At 28.2% G+C, this 23725-nt stretch overlaps 1 protein-coding gene across 1 annotated transcript in view; it reads left to right on the top strand.

Moving 5' to 3' along the window:
• Positions 1-22783, top strand: part of LOC129981862 (beta-1,3-galactosyltransferase 5-like) — a 35568-nt gene extending 12785 nt beyond the window's left edge. Inside the window, exon 2 of the mRNA XM_056092896.1 lies at positions 20532-22783. Coding sequence (XP_055948871.1) covers positions 20586-21812 — 1227 coding nt within the window. The 5' untranslated portion in view covers positions 20532-20585 and the 3' untranslated portion in view covers positions 21813-22783. The remainder of the gene's footprint in view (positions 1-20531) is intronic.
• The last annotated feature ends 942 nt before the right edge of the window (positions 22784-23725 follow it).

The raw sequence follows: 23725 nt of genomic DNA, 5'->3' as shown, positions 1-23725 counted from the left end.
TTTTACCATCTGCTTTTTTTATGGAAGCGTCTAGCTCGCATTGGATTATCTCCACTGCTGTCATATTCTTCATCAGTGACGCACGAAGTATTTTAAAAGTGAAATACTGACTAATTTTTTCTTTTTACCGGATGACTTCATTCTTTTCTTAATCTTTTTCTTCGTCTTCCTCGTTCTTCGAGAAGAAAACTGGCAACGAAAAAACTTAGTCTGACAACTTTCCTTAGGAGTAATTGTCTGCTTGGATAACCTCTTTGTGTTGCGGTTACTTTAAGGGCGCTTTTCTTTTCTATTTTTTCTGATAGATTTCTCACTTCCGATGTAATTAAATATCTAATGGATTTGACTTAAAAATCACGTGTTTTTAAGTTGTTAATTAATTTTTTTCAATATTTATGTTAATATGTCAAAGTTTTAATTTTCAAAATTAAATAATTCATTGAACGAAATCTAAACTTATAATTTGTACATATTTTTTTCCAGTGTAAAAATTGAGGAATTAGTGTAACTAAAACATTATTATATTAACTGGTCAATGAAAACGAATTACTTATATTTTTAATGACTATGAAATTGAAATTTCAAATACAGCTTCAGAAAATAAGATAATTATGATTGGATTGTTTCAGTGATATATGATTGAATAATCATTTTACTATTGTGCCGTAATTTAAGTAATTGCACCGTAAATAAAATACTATAAAATCTATGGTAGAATATTTTTATAGGACAATTTCTGTATAACTAAATTTTTCATCTACTCATCATAAAATACTACTGTTATATGACATATGCAGATTTATCAATCCAAGCTTTATTCCTTGAAATAAAAATATCATCGAATTTTTAGCCTTTTTATTTATTTTTATACATTAAAATCATATAAGATACTGCATTAGAATACATTAAATAAATAAATAAAAAAAATACTAAAATATGTTTTGCTGAAAATGTTTCGACATTAAATAAGTCTTGCAAACAACAAATAAACTTTAAATGTCGTTATTACTTAATAAAGATACCGAGTTCCTTCAATTAATTGATAAAGATTATTAATTAGGCATATTTATTATTTCGATTTAATGATATTAATGTTAAACTAATTAAGCTTAGTTTAATTAATAAAGATAAGAAGCTTATTATTATCAAATTGTTTTCTTACTTATTTCAATCATGCTCTTCATTTAAAATTTTCCGGATATGACTTTTTATACTATTTATTGTAATAAAGCTTTTTTTGAAATTTTTCATTCGGCACAATCCCCTTTATTAATGGATTGCTATTTTCTACGAATGATTAGAGTGAAGAAGGGCTTTGAATTATATGGGAGCCAAACTTCATGCATTTATTCACAGTTTTTTTTTATATAATTTTTTTAAAGAAAGAAAAAAATTCAGTTAACAATTATCTACAGAGATGGTAACTTTTTTGTTCACTTACTTAAGCATTTTTAAAATACACACATTAAATATCGTTAAACAACTCCTCCTAGACATAGTATTGAAAGTAAAAATTTATTAAGTTTTATATTACATATTTTTTTGAATATTTAGAAATTAAAATTCAATAAAGATTTTTAAAAGTCAAGAAATATAAATTCATAAAAAAAAAAATTTTTCTTTTTCAAAAACAGATACAATTAATTATAAGTAAAATATATGGGAATTAATTAAAACAATGTTTTTATAAAATATTATATATATATATATATATATATATATATATATATATATATATATAAACTTAATTACTTTTAGTTTTTAATCGTTAAAGAGCCAGATTTATAATTCTAAAAAGTATAGAATCTTGAAAAGCATATTTTGAAGACTCATTAAAGTTTACTCCATGAGTGCAGAATCAAAAATTACTTAATTTAATTGATTAGCTGATCATTAAGTTCTTTAAATATTTAAATTACATATTGCCATCCTGTATACTGAAGTGAAGTAAATTTCCAGTATTTAAAGCATCAAGTAGAGATTATTATATCGCTTATAAAATAATATTTTTTTAATATTAAACAAGTGATTTAGAGCAAAAGAACAAAAATAAATAAATAAATAAATATGTCGAGAGAACGAAAACGAAAAAGAGCTAGGTGGTTATAACATGCAATATTACGCATAGAAAATTCTTAAAAAAAGTTTGCGTCATGGTGAACATGAATATGAAAGATCTGAATAAAAAAGTTCTTACGATTAGCTGTTATCTATTTTTTTAAAATATTCAAAATAGGAAGATTCTACTATAATTCAATCACAAATTAATCAGTTTCGTAAAATATTCAATTCAAATTTTCAACGCATGCATAACTATTGATAAACATATTCGATGCAAAAATTAACTCAGCATGAGATAATTTTGCTTTTTTATGTCTGATTTTTACAAAGATTCAAAGCATTTCACCCTGGAACTCTACTTGTCGTTTATAAATTTAATACAATTTCTATATCTTGGTATTTTTTTTTGTCATGTGCTTTATTAAGCGATAAAAATAGAAATATAAGAATTCATACTGTAATTGCAAAAGTATCATTTGTCATCTGGACAACTTTCAACCCTCCCCTTCACCCTCTCAGTTATAGATCTGCATAATTTAGAGTGCGACGGGGGAAAAAAAATCGAAAATTCAATAGTAAAATTAAGGAATAAACGTGTTCAAAAAGAGAAAATTATGGGAAATTGATGAAAATGAATTTATTAGCCTAGAGTGACTTCACCCATATCAACTTCTTTATATGCGTTTTTAGACTACATAGAAGACTTTGAAATATTTTTATATTTACCACATAATAAAGCATTTATTCATTTTCCGATTTAATGTAAAAAATGGCGTTTGAATTTTTTTGACATTTGCAGGATTTATCAATTTAAATATTTATTTAAATAATCTTTGCACTTTCTGCTTCCTATAAATATATAACCTGGCAAAGCATAATAATATATGTCATATATCGTTCCAACTTCAGACTGAATGAAAAGATGTAAAACCGTTTAATTCTCTCTTCCTTCCCCAATGATGTGTTTCACACATTAATATTTTAGATGCATTCTTTTGAAACATAGTGTATTAAGATTTGTCAGAAGGTATTTACTGTTATACGAGGGGGCTAGATGCGTCATATAATATCGAAGTTTGCAAATTTGAGTTCAAAGACTTAAAATTACCTTGAGACTCATCCCTCTTGTTCCACCACTCTCAGTTTAGCACAGCACTTAGCTCCCTCTTCGCGATTTCTTAGAATGACGTCAGCACCTCCAGCTCTTATACGATAAACCACCTCTTGAGTCATGAACACGCTTTAAGATTCTTATCAGGAATCTTCTGAAATATTAATCTTGGCTTAATCTAACATTTTTTTCCTTTATTGCTATGATTCCAATTTATGCCAAAAAAGGAAAGTTATTATAAATAGTATGGTTCCTTAGGCGTATTAGTTGCAATAAAACATTACAACATTAAATAAAAATATTTTATGTAGATTTGTTTTTATCAGTGCCGAAAATTTTTATTTCACCTGCCTTCTTTCGATGCGATTCATCTGAAGAAAACCAGTTTCATTGCATTTGACTTTCACGCTATTAAAAATCCTACCAACTCTATTATTACTGAATAGTTGAATTATATTTTGATGTTTTCACTATTCAATAGCACAATTCTTCTAAATGCTTCGGGAAAAAACCTTAATCCTTTCAAGTAATAGCTGCGACTTTACTACTTTACTTATGTGGCATTTTTTTTAAAAAATCTGTCTAAATTGAATCTTCTAGAAAAATACTTAAGCATATCTTGTTTTCGAAATTTACATAATCTCATAGTTCTAAAAAAATAATGATTTCATATTAATCTTTAAGGAAAATTGATTAGGTATATTTTAATCACATTTTCGGCTTAAAAGAATTTTTAGTTATGTAATGGTTATTATCCGAAGATGTAAATAGCTTATAAAAGCATATTTTTTTGCTAATTTACTTTAACAGAAACATTTAGGAATTAAAGCGATTATTTCCATTTTTTTCATTTATTTACTTCAATTATATTAGCGTCTTGTTTTAGGGGAGAAGATTAATTAATAATGGATATGATAATTTTGAATTATGATTAGAGGACGAGGATGACATCTGATAATGCTGCTGTTCAAATTACTTCATAATTTTAAAAATATTTAAGAAATTTTTGTCCAAAGATATAAAAATATGAAAAACAAAATTGATTTAAATGAAACATAGGCTTTGGATCGTAGACACATATAAAACATCGTTTGTTATTTTATAATAGAGGTTGTGTAGAAATTTATAATAAATAATTACTTTAAGAATTCAGATGCTTTTATTATCCATATGGCTTTATCCACAGTATAAGTTTAAATAGGTTGAAGTTAACAAGTTAATATTTAAATTAACTATCAAATTTTTCAATAGAAGGTGTTAATCGATTTTTTTAAAATTTTTATATAAATGCGATGAAATATTAAAAAAATTTTTTTATTGAAGTTTCAATCATATATAATATTTGCCGAATTTAGCATCGAAAGAGAGATTTCGCTTGGTTTGAGAAATCTTGATTTTGATTCTTCTAATTTAATTTTTTATTACAAGAATAAACATAAAAAATAAGAATGTTCCACGATGTTTGAAAATTTTAAATGCTTTATATTTTTAACGTTTCCAAGTATTGCTTTTTAAATATGCTTCTTTAACTTAATTTATTCCATATTTTTAAACACAAAACTTTACAATCGATTTGTTATCAACTTCCTAATGGGCTGAAGCTTATAATTTTATTATTTGAATATTTTTAGAACTGAATTATAAATTTTATCAATTTTGATATCATACTAATGACTCCATCTGTAAAAATATTATGATAAATCTGTTTCAAGAGTATTGGAAAGAGTAAACATATTCATTTCTATATCTGTTTTCATAATTAATTATAAGTTAGGGATTAAATAAATAGAAAATAATTAAGTTCAATATTTATTCTGAACTACCAATAAAAATGGTTTTAAAAATTATGTTTCTAAATTTATTTTTAAATTTGGTGAACATAATATCGTTTTACTTCTTTCATTCCCAGATAGAAAAAGAATTGAACACTTGAATTTTCTATTTCTAAATCACATCTGATTTTTTTTTCTATCGAGTTTTAGAATCTTGTTAGACTTTTAGCCTCATTCCTATTTCCTCTGTTTCTTTTTTGAATTTAATGGGCTTTTATCTACTCGATTCCTTTAAAAACAACTTCAAAGTTTGATTGGATTTGTTTTAAAGACTTTCGTTTGAAGCTTATAGTATACCCTCTAAAAGCATAGCATTGAAATCTAAAAACAGTTTTATATTATTGAAATTGAATGAAAATTTGCTATAAGTATTCCATAAATTTGTTTCGAAAATCATTATCTTGATAAATATTTACATAGATTCTGATGTTAAACTATCTGCTTATCTCTGTTTCTAAATATCTATATATGAATCATTCATAAATTCGAAAGAAAGTGATAGTTTGGTTTAAAACGCGTGACTGATTGAATCACTCCATGTTTTGTTGTTTAAGGAAAAACATTAAAGTCATTGAATTTAAAGATATTGTTTGGAAAGGAAATAAGTTAAATTACAAGGCATATATGCGCAATATCTAAAAAGTTTGAACTGTTAAATTCCACTTGAAACGATTTCTGTCGGTAATTCTATTTTTCCATTTAACTGTGATTAGTCACAGGATAAATGAATTTACATTTTAACAAATAGAAATAAAAATAATGTCGTCTCACTAAGCTTTCGTAAACTGATTGTGTATGATGAAGAAAACTTCTGATGCAATCTATAATAATTCTAAATATTTATCTATTCGTTTGCATATTCAGCTTCATATACAGGGTACCCATTAAAATACTTCTACCCCACATTGACTTTAGAATTGCGACAGCTATTGTCACAAATTTGGTGTCTAGGTATAGTAAAGGGATCATGTTTTGTAGCTTGAGATCGATTATAGCACCACCTGGAGGAAAACAACGGAATTAGCCTTCCTATTTCGAACACAGTACAAGATATGGGGGAAAAAAGTTTTATTACGAAATTGTGTAGCATCTTCGATTTTGTACGTTTCTTTTATTTTATAAAAAATTAATATATTTTGACTTCCTGTAACTTGCAAAATAATGTTTTTATCATTTATTTTCAAAAAACAGATTTGTATTAAAGCGATTGTTAATTAGAATTATACTTTGATGTTTGAAAAAAGCTAATTAGAACTATTAGTGTTTTTACATATGTTACATCCAGTTAGCAAATTTAAAATAAGACTATAAATTGTTAGCAGCCATTAATTTCTTCAATAAAAATGCTGAAAACATATTTTTAAAACTTTGCTGATCTCTTCTTAAATGTGGGATTCAGCAAAAGAATAATTTAGATAAAAAAAGATAGGAATATTTTTTGAACTGGAATTACAAAAGAGCAAAGGGTACGTTGAGAAATCACTTATTTTTTTATCATTATTAACAGGTTTCCTGATAGTTATGCTAATCACAACCCAATTCTGGACGTTACTTCGTGAGGTAAGGATTTATTTTTGTTAAAGTATCGTTGAAATCTTCTTTTTCCATCTAAAGGAATTCACGCTACTCGAGTAGATGCCCAATAACAACATCGGGAAAGTATTTTCGAAAGGCTGGATATTTTATGGAAGAATAAAACTATGCAAACTGATACGCAGGTAGAAGTTCACGGAGAATCAAAATCAATTATTTTCTCTTTGAGATTCAAATTACAATAGACTCGAGTGAATAACCAAACAAATCTAGCATCTTGATGACCTCGGTAGTTAAGGTGATTTTGGAGTTGAACTTTTACTAATTCTTCGGAGAATGTTATGCGCTCATTTCTTTATAATCAATATTTCATTTTGTGAAACTAACTGGTTTCTTGACGTTACATTTGGCATTTCAGAGCTGCTAAGCTTAACTGTTTACTGATATTTCTATTTAGAAGAAGATAGAATAAGTTTATAGATAATTCTATTATTTTTAAAGAATTATAGAAGGCGCTTACACCTTTTAGAGTATTATAGTAGTACTGATGAACTTGAACATATCTCTCGTATCTAAATATGCTCAAACTCCTAAGATTCTAGTGATAAAAAATTCTTTGTAGTGATCAATTTCGATGGTTGGACAAGAAAGACTAAAGCAGGTGGTAGGATCAAAGTCCCTCCGCCTCCTGATTTTCTCTAGATCGTTACATTCTTTGAACCAAAATCCTTCCTCTATTTTCTGAGTGTTCTGACTTTTTTCATTCTGTAAGCTAGACGCCGTTACCAAAGAACATTGTCAGTTTCACGAAGAGCAAACGTTTCATTTTGAGCATGAAAGAAAAATGAGATCTGTTGAAAGTGTATTGCCTACTTCCTGACTAAGTCAGCAGAAGTTTGTGTTATGTTGAAATTTGTTTAGTTTTTGCTTAATATATTGTTGGGATGTAGAAGCGATACCGAATAGTATACTATAGTCCAGAAAAATGACATTTTGAAGCATACACGAAAAGAATGTATGAAAGATGAGGTCGTGGAACGTGCGTTGAAAAACTAATTTCTGAAAGTTAAATAACCATATGAGCGCAGCATATCTCTGTCAAAAGACCAAAGAATTTAAGAATACTCAGTCCATTAGCCTACTGAATATTTTGGTTACCACTATTCATAAAAATAGTTTATAAAATGAATGCTTAATGTTCCTAAAATATATGTTAGTTTCGATAACTTTTCAAAGAAAGCTTTAATAAATTATTATTTTTTCCAGTTATGTATATTTTTCTAATCAAAACGAATAAATAATACGAATGGTGTTTTGTGGATAGTTTTATCTGGAGTTCTTGTATTCCTGCAGAATAATATTACTTTTTAAGATATCTTGGTTTTACTGATCACTACAGACGTCGCCCGCTGTATCTTGTGCATTCATTTTTCGAATATAGTTATTTTTTTTATTTGCAACGATTATTGAAAAACCCAAAGCTTTAAAACTTTAGTAAAACTTATATGCCAATTTATCTATTTATATTTTTTATCTATAATATTATACAATTAGATTATAATTCTCCACCACGATATATTCTAAATGAAAACCTTATAAAAATTGTTTAAATGAATACAAAATTAAATGTTGATGCTGACAGTGAAAAAGCAACAACTCTTTCGTTCCACCACTAATTTAAGAGTCAATTTCTTATGCTCATTGCCCTAATTTTTAAAGATTCTCGAAATCTGTAGCTTTCTGTTCTTTCCCATGATTTGCAATCGTTTCAAACAACTGGAAAGAAATGTCAATCATTCTTTCTGTTCATTTCCCGTTCAGATTTATAAGAAAGGTATATTAGTGATAGTACAACATATCACGACACACATACATAAAAGAAAGCAGACAATGCTATGATATCTAGACCTCACGATAGTCCTGTAAAAGTTTCTTTATAATATGATCATATATTATTGCAATCTAAATGTACGTATTGTTTCTAAATATTTATTAAAGTTTTAAGACAATTTCAAACTATGAATTATTGCAAAATTATGAGTTTTATTTCAAAGAAATGCCCATTTTTCAATAATGAGGTAATAAAGACATAATGAGAATAGTGGGGAGCGACAATTGGCGTAAAGGAATCGTGCAAAATGATAGAAATGAACATTTGAAAGAGCATATGTGTGGATATGTAGGAAACTTGACTGTGCCTAGATTTATGCCTACATACTAGATTTATCCTCAAATTATGATGTATGAATCCTTCAAAGATATGAAAAATGAAATCAGGATAAGGTGTAAAGGTGAACATGGATAGATTAAACACAAGAGAGAAAATACGAATGCAAAATATTTCAATAATTAACATTTCCAAGCCAAATTATGTTTCATTATGAAAAACCAAAAGAATTAAATTTAATCCAAAATAACTTTAATTTAGAAAAATATTAATGTTTTAAATTCTGTTTTCACCTGTATAAGTGGCTATTGAGAAGGATAGAACAGTCAGCGGACAGACACCTAATAGTAACAGATATATTTCAATAATCCTTACACAAAGTTGCCTATAAGTTCCCATTAAATGCGGAGGGCCTTTATATATATATATATATATATATATATATATATATATATATATATATATATATATAATATCTCAATATAATTTAAATTCTAATTTTTATCTTAATTTAGCCAATATGAACTTCATTAAGAATGCTATTTTGTTTCCTAATTCAATTCCCACTTAAAAAAAAAGTCTTAGCCTTTTCTCACGCTTCGAATGAATGGATTAAAATTCTTAATATTTACATTCTTTTAAATGTACCTAAATTTCCATATCTTAAATCTACTCGTGTCAAAGTAATCCCTATAAAAATCTCATGATAAAACCACTGAAGGGAAGAATTTTAGTCTCTTCTGCTCGTGTGTCGCGATGTAGATTGATATATATCTTGCCATTTATTCTTTCTACGTAAATTATACCTCCCGTAGTAAAATAAATCTAAGTTTAAAAATTTCAAAAGTTTCTTCTATTTAGCCACTCAACTTCTAAAATTTGTCCACACGCACACACACACACACGATTTTTATTAAATATATATAATCATCAATATTCACCACAAGTAGGAAAAATAAGAATATCCCTGTGTTAAAATTTTATTACTATATTATATGCAGATGTTAAAAAACAGTTTGGAAAATACTGTCTTTGACTCAATTCAAATTTAGAATTCAAATCTTTGTCAATCTAAGAGGACACGTGTCGCTGAACGATAACACTTCTCAGAATAAGGTATTGGTTTTTTTACCCCCACATACCAGCAAATGTCACGGATATATCCTTGGCCATGTGCAAAACCTGTATCCTTGAAGGCAGTTGGCCTATATCCATGAAGGAAGTTCATGAGGCGACGGAAAGTGCTCTGCTGGCGATGCCATTTAATTAGCAACCGGACTTCACTGATTAGCGAAGAAAGTATCCAGTGGCCAAGCAACAGGTTGCCCGCCCTAATAAGTCATCCTAGATGACGTGATGGAGTGTAAGGGAAATTAGAGATCACTTTCGACTCACTGTGTCAAACAGAATTGCAGCAACCTCATTTTGCTACAGATTCTTCAGCGTCAAAATCGATGAATGATTGATGCAAAATGGAAGGATAATTCGCACTTACATCTTAGGATGTGTGGTTTCAGGGTAAATTAAGAGGCTGTTTTGTCGGCGTAGTAGTTGAATATTATGTTTTAACTTTCTGAATTAATGTAATCATTTACATACTACATAGGGAAGTGTGATATTATACTTTTTCACTCGTAACTTTTTTTATATCTCTGTCTCTTTTAATAATAAAAAAAAGAAAATGTGTATATTTGTGTTTGTGTGTGTGTATTGTAAGTGTGTCAATGCTACATACGTGTTAGGGCTTCGCAAACGATCATTAGACTTAGAACCATTTGAAATGAACATTTCATATATAACTGCTATTGTTGTCTCAAGATCACGTGCTAAATTTTATTGACTTATGTGAATGTCATGTCAATTCTAGTTATTGCATTTAAATGCAAAATTACGGACAACTGGATGGTCTATACTTTCACAGTTTTGACTCAAAATTTTTCATTTTAAATGCTAAAACAGTGCGCCAAACCCCATTACCTAGGTTGTTACGTTTTGAAAACATCGTATTTATATGCATGCAGTGAAGTAGACCGACAGTCGCTCAATCTCTAAATGGATTCTGTTTCAAATTTTTATTTAACTTGATTTTTATAATTTGTAGATATTATGTTCACTGATACTTGGAGAATCGGACATGCAGATTTTCACTGAATGGATTTTGTTGGAGATTTCATAGAAATCTGCAAATTTTGCTGAAGTCCGGAGACAAAGTTGCATCTATTTTATTCAGATTCAATGCCTCGAGAATTGAAGTAACTTCAAAATGACTATTCCATTTTGAAAACTATTCGATTGTGAAGTGCTTATGACAATTTTCAGTATCTTGAATTATTTTCAGCAAATATAAATATGGAATAAGCTCCACACTTCCTCCAAATGGAATTATAATGATTTGAAAATAGTTTTACAAAACCTTTTTTTCAAAAAAACACAAAAAAACACACCTTCCAATTATTGTGTATTTAAATTATATAAAAACAAAATCCTTTTCAATTTCTCGTTTACGAATTATAGAGAAAAATAAAAATTCGAACTTGAGATTTTGATGAATCTCCATGTTTCAGATCTCTAAATACGAAAAACATACTTTAAGAATAATGTCAGTTTGTCTATCCATCCTTTTTCTGTGCACTCAACATCTCAAATGATTTCAGCTTGATGGATAAAATTTGGTATATGGTATTTAGTTCAAATCTGTAAATTTGTATAAAATTTTGAACGAAGTCCATTCAGAGTAGGTTTGACTGTTCAAGTACAAATGATGTGGTATGTGGTCTATAGTTCAAATTTTGTATGTGGTCTATAGTTCAAATTTTATATGTGGTCTATAGTTCAAATTTTTATGTGGTCTATAGTTCAAATTTTGTATGTGGTCTTTAGTTCAAATTTGTAGATTTGTATAAAATTTTGAACGTAGTCCATTCAGAGTAGGATTGGCTGTTGAATTACAAGTGATGTGGTATGTGATCTTTAGTTCAAATTTGGTATGCGATGTTTAGTTCAAATTTGGTATGTGATCTTTAGTTCAAATTCGTAGATTTGTATAAAATTTTGAACGAAATCCATTCAGAGTAGGTTTGGCTGTTCAAGTACAAGTGATCTCGATATCTGTAAAACATAAAGAGCTAGTGCACAGATTTAGTATTCAGAAAAATTAGTATGCAGATTTAGTATATAAAAATGAAGATTTTTATCATATTTAAAGCCAAATTTGTTAACAAGTTGATTGTCTTTCGGTTTGTGAATTATCATGCGTTTAAAGACAATGATTTAAATCAATGAAATTCGGTATGTGATCTCGTGACTATAGCTGTAGTTCCATATCAAATTTTGGTTTCAGTCAGTTGGGGAAAAGGCGCCAAAATGTGTATTCAGATAGATTCAGTAAAAATATTAGATTTACGCTGATAACCACCTGTATTTCCTAAATATTACTCACCAATGCCATGCAAGGCATTAATAGCATTACCCAAGGTTTACAATTGTATGCGGAGGGAAGAGGTTTTGACCCTTATAGAGAGTATTCTAAAGAGTTTCAAGCAGACTACTCCCGCTGGCTTTAAGTGATATTTGTATAAACATCTTTTCAGCAAGTATTCGCAGTGGCGCACACACATTATAGATGTATGTTGGAGCATTGGATTAAATGGAAATACCAGTTTTAATGCATTAATATTTTTTAAGTGTTTATAGTTTAGAATATTTCAAAGAAAATACATGTTTCACATAAGGTTAAAGGAATTCAAAAATTATAAAATTTTAGGGGTATTAAAAATCATGATTTTTTAATAATGAAAAAGGACTTACAATTATTCTTTCAATATAAAATCATAATTAATTTGCTAATGAATAATATTTAATATTAAAAATGATATGTAGTTTATAAATTTTATTGAATGATTTAGTGGATTTTTGTAGACTTAAAAAATATTTTTTGGTACTTTGAACGGTAATTATTAATTTGATAAAAGAAATCCGTATATGTTCATATAATAACTTTCACAAAAAAATGATATATAAAATAATTTAACTAGGTTAATAAGCAGATGTTTCATGTTCAATTATTTTTCTAAAATTATTTTTGCTGTTTCTGTAACCTTTATATCATGTTGGATTGTTTTTTTTTCTGCTTAATAAATATAAAATATTATATTTAATGTGTTTATAAGGTTCAAAATACAAATGATAGTTTATTATCAAAATTTAATAAAAGATTCTATTAAACGCAACTGATAACTAGAAAAGCAATCCCTAAATTTATCAACATCGATTCTGCCAAAGAAATTTGATGATAATTATTTTTTTAATAATTCTATCACGAGCGTAATGCATATTAAAAGTGCCCTTGGGAAATCATTTAATGTTTTGATGAAATTCCTCCACATTTCATTTTTTTAATTTCACATTCATTAATAAGTGATTGGTCTCTAATTATATTTCATATTATTTTTGTATACTCGTTCCTGAGCTTATTTTACTATTAAAATTACTTGAATACCTTGGAAGAGCTAATATATATTCCAATTTAATTTATTATTTCGAATTTTGTTTCTTTTTTAAAATATATGAAAATGTAAATGGACCAGAATTTTAAGTATTATAGCATTTATGTTGAACGTATGTTTTCATTCCGAATCAACTTTAAACGATTATGTTGATAAGGGATATGATATGCTTCTTGTTTTAACAGTAAACCCAATTAACGATTCATTAAATTTATTGAATTATATTGATAAGATTTTTTACTTTTGTTTTTTGATGATATGGTCATTAAAGCTTTTACGTAAGGTGGTAAAACTTCTTTCTCCTTCTTTTGGAAAGGCAACTTTTAAATAAATAAAGATGTGAGAGAAGGCTCACCATTTCCTTTTTACTACAAACCTTTCCAATATTATTTTATCGGTAAATTTCTAAAAATGTGTAAGTCCAAAGAAAAACGAGTTCATATATTCTAGTTTTAAAATGTATATCTATAACAGAAGAAAATAGCGTATTATCATTATATCATGATTATACAAGATATATTGCATATATACTGATATACACAATTTTTTCTGTTAAAGAGATGACACTTTAAAACAAGAATATATTAATTCGGTTTTCTTTTTTTCGAACTTGTTCACTTTTATTATAATTAAATATGTTGGTTTGGGTTGATACATGGTTTTGCAGTATGAGATAGAAGTTGATACCGATACTCAATTGTATCTCATATTTTACTCGATAAAATTCAGAAATGATTTTTTTGCTATCGGAATAAAATCGAGTTCTCATTAAATATCGATTCTCATACTGGCGCCAAAACTGTGGTAACTGATACCGATATGAACATGATTTAAAATTGAGACTCCTCCTCTTCGGAAGAGGCATTGGTGACGAAGTTTTGATGCCCATTACTTTAATATTGACATTGATTGAAGGATGCATAAGGAAATGGAAAGTTTCGTTGTTATAATTAGTATAGGGGAAGACATGGATTCTTCCGTAATTTGGGGCAAAGGGTAGTAATACTTGGAATGAAATATGAATATTTAGAAGAAAAATATCGCACATGCTCATCGTGTCGCAGAGGCAGAATAGCGAATACATGGACAAGCTTTTACTTTGCATCAGATTGATAAAATATTAACCTACTAAAAATGAATGAGGTCGATAAAATTATCAATCGGTACTAATCGCCCAAACACTGTCGTCAAATACCTATTGCAATGGATTTGTACTATTTTTCCGCCTGATACCTTTGCGTACCTGATACAAAATATGTAAGCGGTATATATTAAAACGGTATCGCACAATTCTAAATGTATACCGACAACATGACATTAAATTAAACAAGCCGTGAGTTAGCCAAAAAGATAAATTTGTTTATCTTTGACAAAGAATGGCGGTGGAGAAAAGTTTCCTATTTTTTTCTTGTGCAGTTAACCATATTATAACAAAATCAGACAGACTTAAAATAGAATGTAACTTGAATAACTTGATCGAGATGGTTTCAAGACATCGTCCTCTTTGTGAGTCACATATTGATTCAATTTACCCTGAAAGTCTTTAAAGAAGATGATCTACTGATTGCATTTAAATTAAATCTGCTTACTGTGGTATTACTTGGGTCAGTGGTTGCTTTGACCAAAAAACGATGTCACTCTTGTCCTTTATCATGAGTTCTTTAGTTATGGATTTGCTGGTCATAACTGGGGAAAGTAAGATTAGAAATATCCCAAAATATAATTATTACTTTCCTGGGTATTTGTCTTTATTATCAAAAATGAATTTTATGTTTAAAACTACTTTTATCACCTTGCAGAATATTGTGTGTGCGGTTAAGGTGATTTATCGAATATTATTGATAATAAAAAGAATAAGTCATTGATTAATTTATCATATTGTTCGGCTATTATTAATACTAACTGCGATTATTATTAATAATAATCGATAATGATGACAGTTGTAGGTATACTTAATTAAAAAAGTAGCAACATTAATTTTAAGTGTAAAATTTTTCAGTTGTATTTTGGAGAATTGTAAGTGGTTTATGTTGAATATTATATATAATGCCATCTTTATCGAATTTCAGCAAAATTTTTTTTAAACTGAGTTAAAAAATGTGTTAATCAGATAAAAAAATATGTGTAACCTAACCGGATTTCAATTTTCAAACGCGTATGCTAATGTTTTTCTTCTTGATCTGCGATTGAATGTCAGAGAAAATACATATATTGCTCAATAACATTTATTACTTCCTTGGAAGGTGGCCTTCAAATCGAATAATTGTTTTACTGACCTCAAAACATTCAACGAAATCGCTATAGCATAATATGCGTATTTCAATTCGAAGCGCTTATTATGCTATTATTATGAGGAATATAGACTAAGCTTCATGATTGCTTCAAATCATAAGATTCACCATTTTCAAGGAAAGCTAATCACAATTTTCTGTAAAAAAAAATAAGATTTCATTTCATTTTTTTAAAGAAAAAGTTTATTTTTCCCAAGGGAACTATTTTCCTTTCTTCTTTTTATGAAAGCGGCGATGCATATTTAAGAAAGCACAAATAGCATTTAATGGTTATTTGCATTGAGAATTCATAGTTATTCCCTTACATAGTGAAATTACTCTATGAAGATAAAAGCCTTAATGTGATAATGCATACGAATGGAAAAATAAATAATATTCACTGCAAATTTTCAAACTGATTGTTTAGCTATATCCTTACACAATATTATGTGGGAACGAAAAAAGATCTACACTATGATACCATAAAATAATAAAGGTATAAAAATTAATTACTAGAAATTTTTGTTAACGGTGCATGTTATGTCATCAACAACGAAATTTCTTTTAATAAAAAAGACTAGGGTTTTGGAAGTAATGTCAGGTGGCAGTAAAATTCTTATAATCTATTGTTTAAAATTATTCTTATTGTTATTAATGACTTAGCTTTGAAATTTAACAATTTTATCATCAATAGAGAAATTAACAATTTTATCACAATTTTATCAATTGGAAGGGATTTATTTTTCTGGCGAATGAATATGTTTGTGATGACACTTTACACTTCGCTCACTTCAAATAATTCCTCCTGTGATCCCTCGTTTATATAATTGTGCATGCGTGGCACTCCAAATACTATATTCAAAATACTATTACAAGAAACATGCCCAAAATTTTATTGAAAAATAACAACAAAAACTATAGCAAATAATGGACAGAAATATGTCTCAAAAGTATAGAACATCTTCGATTTAGCAAAAAAATAATTCTCTGCACTACAAATAAATTTGCTTACACTTTTACCCTTTCTAGGGCCGTGGGAAATATACTTCCCACCAAATTTATCAATATTTGTATGAAATTAGGTAAGTTGGCATAAGTTCTGACAAATTTTTTTAGAAAGACAGAAACTTAGATGCTTCAGTTCTTTAACTCAGACAAAATGACGTGTCTTGACTTGTGACTTAATTATTAATTAACCAAATTAATTAATTAATCAAATTAAATTTATCTAATAAGCTAAATGAATCCCTTTTCTTATTCTAATTTCAAGCCTAAAAATATTTTAATATGATACGACTAGAAAAAAATGGCCCTTTAAAGGGTTAAAATATAGCACACCACTCTTTTCGTGATATAAATTTGTCGTTACTCGATTTTGGAGTTTGCATTCCAAGAATTATTATAATAGATTTAATTATGTTTACAGCATATCATTTTACACTTATTTTGTGATATTATTTTGATATTACCATTGAAATTTAGTGATGTTTGTTATCGTTTTCGTCATAAAATTATTACTTGCATGATTATTGGTTAAAATAATTGCAATTAATCTGGAATGATTAAGTAAAGGCATTTTAATTATAATTTACAATTTATAATAAAATAAATAATATAATTTTAGACAATTAACAATTTTTTCCTAAGTTTCAAGGGAATTAAAATGTAAATAAATATAGTTATAAAGTATAATAAATTTCCGGCGTTTTTTCAAATTTCTAATTTTTATAAATATATGTTTTTTCTGAAGTAGCCGAAGGCTCAAAAATTTTTCCGTCGAATCAATGTTAAATAATGCCCTCTTTTATGCTTATAGATTGCGTATTCTGTTTATATTAAAAAATTTAATACATAATTTTTTTTTCTAAAATCTGTATCATAAGAAAAGATCATTTAACATATGCGAGATTAAATAAGCATTTGAAACGATAAAGAAAATAATTTGAAAATGTTATTGAGCAAAGAAGGCAATTTATGAAGATTTTAACTAATTTAAAATGTTTTTTATAGTTCTATTTCAATTTCTATTAATTTTCCTTATAAAGCACTTACAATAAAGATATATAAAAAATTTTATCATTCAAACTGAATATGATTTTTTTTTGTATTGATGTTTTTGATTTGTACTTTTATACTGAAATATTTATTACGTATGAAATTTTTTTTTCTTGTGTTTGTCTGCATTTTTAATTTCTCACTGTGATTATTTAAAATTTATGTATTTCTTCTATAACATACTATTACAATAAAATTTAGTTTTTAATTGCATAAATATAATTATTTACAGTATTAAAAGGATTTGGAGCTTACTGATTGATTTTTTGTTTGTTTAAAAAGTAAATGTCATGAATTGCCAAATAAAAATATAGTTTTCATTTACGTTAGAGCAATAAACAGCGTTTGTTCAAAAGTTATTACACATATAAGAAAGCAAAGTTTATGACTTCTTTTGTCTGTTCTGTCTTAATATGTGAGTTAATTATCGCAATACTTGAACATTCATTTACTTAATTCAATTTTTTTATGTAGTTCAGCATTCATTAACTTATATCAACTTTTGATAGAAAAATGTTAAATTACTTAATTAAGTACATATGAACTTAAAGAGAATTAAGTGTGTTAAGAATGAAGGTAATTCATTGTATTTAAAAATCTGACAGTGAAAGTACTGAAATTAGACACTTATTATGCTGTAAACGATTCATTTATTATCAGATGACAGAATCCTTTCAACTTTTTTAACGCCTTATTTCTAAATGAAAGACCTTTGTTCCTAATTATGCATTCTAAGTATGAATAAGAAAACCTTGGAACTTTTGCACTTGGATTAAACAGCTGTTTTGATATATAGTTTTGTTTTATTTATGTGGCCTTCTAAAATTGCGCATTCATTCAAAAAGTGAAAATATTATTTGCTTGAAAACTACTTTATTTTTACACAAAAATATTATTCTCACTAATATGAATGACAATATCGATATATTCATTAAATTCTACATTCATTCATCGATGTATTAAATATTCATTAATATATCGATGACCAATCACAAAAAAATCTCTTGTTCATATCCCTTCCTGAAGATTATGGTTGATAAAGTCTCCAAGCCTAATTTAATTTTTATTAGTATCAGTTTTTTCGTAAATGATGTTTCGCTTTTGGTTATGCACTGTAGAGTATTTTTATTATGATGTATTTTGTTTGGACCTAACATAAAATTTACTATAGCTGTTGATAAAAGAATTAGAATATTTCTTGTTTTAAAATGAAAACGTATGTTGGTGCCATGAAAGTCATTACAATTTTTATTGCTTCAAAGTTAAGAAATTAAAAGATTTGGGTTCGGAGATGAAGAATAAGACGCTATAAACTTTTCTTTATATTCAAATCGAAATAGTAGAAGTGATAAAATGAGGCCTAAATTTTGCCGATCTTATTTACTTCAGTTGATGTATAAAATTTTTGCAATCTAAAAACTGGGAAACAAATAAGATTATGATTCAATAATAAGAGAAATAAAATGAAATTCAATTAAAATACATATTATGCAAATGCTAATGAAGAGAGATGATAATGATTTTTTTATCATATTTACTGACAAGAGTTCAAGAATTCATAAAAAAAAGGAATTATAAGAACTTTCGTGAATCTCACTATTGCTCTGTATCAGCGATTCTCAAACTGTGGTACACATAATCCTGGGGACATATGAAATGCTCTCAGAGATACACAGAAGAGGTTATGTAATGGCGGATATTAACAGGTAGTTTGAACATAAAAAGTAAAGTTAGAAAGTTAATGATTCAGTAATAAGAGAAATAAAATGAAATTGAATCAAAATACATATTAGACAGCTAATGAAGAGAGACGCTAATGATTTTTTTAATCATATTTACTGACAAGTGTTCAAGAATTCATAAAATGAAGAAGGAATTGTAGGAATTTTCGTGAATCTCACTATTGCTCTATATCAGCGATTCTCAAACTGTGGTACACATAATCCCGGGGACATATGAAATGCTCTCAGAGATACACAGAAGAGGTATGTAACGGTGGATATTGACTGGTAGTTTGAACATAAAAAGTAAAGTTATAAAGCTGTTATAATAAACTGGCATTTCCAATTCAATTATATTTCATATCCCGAACTCTTTCGATATATAAGTATAATTACCAGTATATACCATTTTTGCATACTGGTCAAACATAAAAAAATCACTGTACTAAAGTTTTATTACTGTACCTGCGAATAGATGTTAATAATTATTCATAACGGGGTGAAATCGGGACACATGAGGTAGATATGATAAATCAGGGAATACGCAAGTAAAAAAAAAAAAGCCAGAGAAACGTTTTTTATGTAATCCACATTTAAAGGAATAATCTTTTCTAGAGTTGGATAAATGAAGAAGAAATAACTCTGTTGAATTTAGCAAAAGTCTTTCTTACTGAAACGTTCATTACTCTCATATTCATTTTTAGCCATATGTTATAGGAGTCGGTAGGCTTGCACAAATTATTTAAACTCTGAAGACGATGTTGTAGGATTTTAATCAGTAGCAACTTTCCACCATGCGAGAATGGAAATAATCCTTGGCCTGTTATTTACCAGGTTTATGTCTTTTAGAAGGCTAATCATTATTACCAAACAACACAGCATGTTTTGTTTTGAATTTTCATAAAATCATACATTGGCCATTCGAGATTACATATAATAGATGATAAATTTATTTTAGAATATTAATGTATAACCGTACAAATGATTTCTTGACTGAACCAAATCTAATGTATTTATTTTTAATTTAGCCCTTATATTTACAATAAAAATATTTTTTCTATATTTTATTTTAAAGCTGTGTTATGTTTTGAAAGCCTGTCATAACAGAGGAACATAAAATTTACACAAGTGTTACATTTCTTTTTAGCATTATTATTATTGTTGTTCAATGCCTTAAGATTATTTATTAAAAGTTAAATATATGTACTTTTTTCACCCCAAGATGTAATTTTATATTTATCATATTGGTTATTTATCCGTCTTTTTTTCGTTTCAGAATTGTTGGATTTTGGATAATCTAGCGAATGCTGCCTTTTGGTCTGACTCAGAAATGAGACGACTTTGGTATGCCAAGTATGCGGTCACTCTGCTGGCATCCACAGCCCTTACTTTCCATCTTTTGCATTCAAATACTCATGTAAAAGTTGACAAAGAAAATATCTTTCCTGAAGATGCTGAAAGAACTATTGCCAGCAAGGCAGGTTATTCGTTCACGAAAAGCAACAGCTTTCTGAGACGAAAACTGTCTCAAGGAATTTTTGCAACTCCTCGTCATCGTGTATCTCCTCCTGGTTGGATCGTTCTCCCAGGGAATGTAACTGTTCACGATGGAGATGATCGTGTACCTATGGATATTTCATTTGAAATCAGTGCTGAAAGTATTTGCAACGACTTTGATTCCTCCAGAAGGACGTTGCTGATATTCGTAGCTTCTAGTGCTGACCATTTCGCTCAGCGAAAGGCCATACGCAACACTTGGGGTCTGAAATTGTTGCAATATGCTTACAACTATAGAATAGTATTCCTTCTAGGGAAAGGTGACAATGATGTTCAGTCAGAGATAGAACATGAAGGATATCGATATGGTGATCTAGTCCAAATTAATTTAACCGAATCGTTTCGAAATCTTGGTCGGAAGTCCGTGGCAGGACTACACTGGTCAAAGAACTATTGCTCCAAGGCTGATTTTGTGATGAAGACAGATGATGATATATTGGTGCATGTACCGAATTTACTCAAAGCTTTGGAGGGCTATAGAAATGCCGACTCATTACTGATGTGCCATGAAAACAGAATGCGAAAAATTCTTCGCAAAGAACTGCTAGATCGCACAGATCTGCCATTAAGTTACCACAAATATGAGGTCTCCCAAAACGAATTGCCTGGACAGTATTACCCACCCTATTGCTCTGGTATGGCCTACGTGTTCACAAGCTCTGCTAGAGACAGACTTCTTGAAGCTAGTTTGGCAACGCCTGTTTTCTTCATTGAGGACGTTTACTTAACTGGTTTCTGTCGTCATAAGGCGGGTATTATTATTAAACCACATTCTGGCATCACCCTTCGACCTCCGATTAACGTTCACCAGGCTTCGTGTAGTTTTCGAGATGGTCGCATCACTTCACAAGAAGTAGGCGCTGATGAACTTAACCTAATGTGGGTGGAACTCAACACCCAAGGATTCTTCTGTCCTCAATTACTTGGTTATGCCAACAAGCATAAGGAATTTGACTCGGTTAAAAATGAGATTTCTAGTCTCCGAAAGAGAGTTAATTGACTTTCGCTACTGAAAGGAATGAGCAAAAAATAGGACTTACGGAAAGCAAAATTCATTTGTTATACACATGTCACATAATTTGCTCTTAATGTTACGTGTCCTTAATCTGGGTGTTTGCTACGAAAATGAAATCATTGAAAAAAAACTTGAAAATCTTTGGTTAAATCGAGAGTATTTTAATTTGATTTGATGTATTGCATGTCATTAAACTCTTTATTCCATATGAATGGAAGTGTATATTTTATTATATATCAGAAACTACATTAACTCATTTTTGATGAAAAAATAATGCAGTCAATTCGTGGTGGATTGCAAAAAGCTGAAGATTGCTCCACAAATTTAATAGACGTTTTATTAATAACATCTAAATTTTAGAAAATGTCTTTTGAAATTTTAATGCATTTATTTGTTTTGTAAAGAATCTGTATATGAATATCCTGTTTCTCATTTCATATGTAAAGCTCAGCATGCATTTATATATAAATTACAACAAAACAGTTTAGAAAGCATAGCTTTTAATAAAAATCTTCGTTCTCTCTGATTCTAGAATGATTATTAATCTTTTTTATTCATCTAATAATTCCTTTCAACATATAAGAACTACTAATTCTGAATGCAAAGCAAAATTCTTTTTTCATATAAATTTTTCTTGGATTTAAAAGTATATATTATATATATTTGCTTTAAGAAAATAAAGCATTTTACAGATAATTTAAATTTTCTGAAGGGATTCTAAACTTATGAAATTTTATATATACCTCGTATATAAGCAAAATGAAATATATTTCAAATCACATCTGGTTTAAAACTTCCAGTTATAGGATACAATATCCAATCTCTTAGGATTAATGTCATTTAGAATTAAAGAGTGAAATCAAACCAATATCTGAGACAATGTATGTTAATTGTAACCAGGTAGTCAATTCTTATCATCTTCGTCAATAAAATTAGTGTTGATATTTATTATATAACTTTTTATTGTACTTTTGTTTCCTGCTGTGGTGTTTCAAAGCGATAATTACTTTGATCTCTATCGAATCTTTTAAAACGAATTTACCTTATGCAGTCAAGTAAGAGGTCTTATACAAAAATGTCACTGGACTCATGTTTATTTCATATTCTATGCATTCAACTTACTTCCAAAATTAGCTTTCTTAATGTTATTTAAAATTTAGTTTGATTCAATAAAAATCGAACAGACAACTATTATTTGTAAATTCTCTATCACGCCCATGTAAGTTTTCTTCAACAAAATTATTATTTTATGTGCATACATCTATAATTACTGTGTATTTTCAAAGAGTGCTTATGAACAACAAATTATCCACAGAAAAGGTTGCTTTTAGTAACAAGTGAGACACTTCTCACACAACGGGGGAGAATTTTCTTCCATCTGCTTTTCTTGCTTCTTACGCAAGACGAATAATTTTATATTTAGCTTCCTCGTATATTTAAGAGAATTATCGACCCTACATTTAAAAATCATTTCTTGATGATAGATTGGGTCCATAATATGTTACAAATTTATAATTTCAGAGAAAAAAAATAGTAATATTATTAGTACATAATTTACTGTTCTTTTTTCATTTACTTCACTGACCTATAATTTGTCATACAAACATTTTTACATTTGACAGATTTTAATTCAGATACGAATTAGCACAAATATTAACACTTTTCATATAAAAATATAATACATCCTCTAGTTTATTGTGCACACTCGCTAACGCTCAGACCAACAGAGAGCCAACTCATAAATAAATGTGGCACAGAATTTGACAATATTCCAATGCTAAAAACCACGCAAAATTTTATTTAATTACTTCTTTAATTACTATATTTTTAGACACTAAAATGAATAAGCAAAGAGAGATGACTTGGATGAATTTCAAATAATAATAATAACTGAACTG

This window comes from Argiope bruennichi, chromosome 8, assembly GCF_947563725.1.
Source record: "Argiope bruennichi chromosome 8, qqArgBrue1.1, whole genome shotgun sequence".
Taxonomy (NCBI): Eukaryota; Metazoa; Arthropoda; class Arachnida; order Araneae; family Araneidae; genus Argiope; species Argiope bruennichi.
Note: the sequence above shows the minus strand (reverse complement) of the source record. Positions and strands in the feature narration are given on the sequence as shown.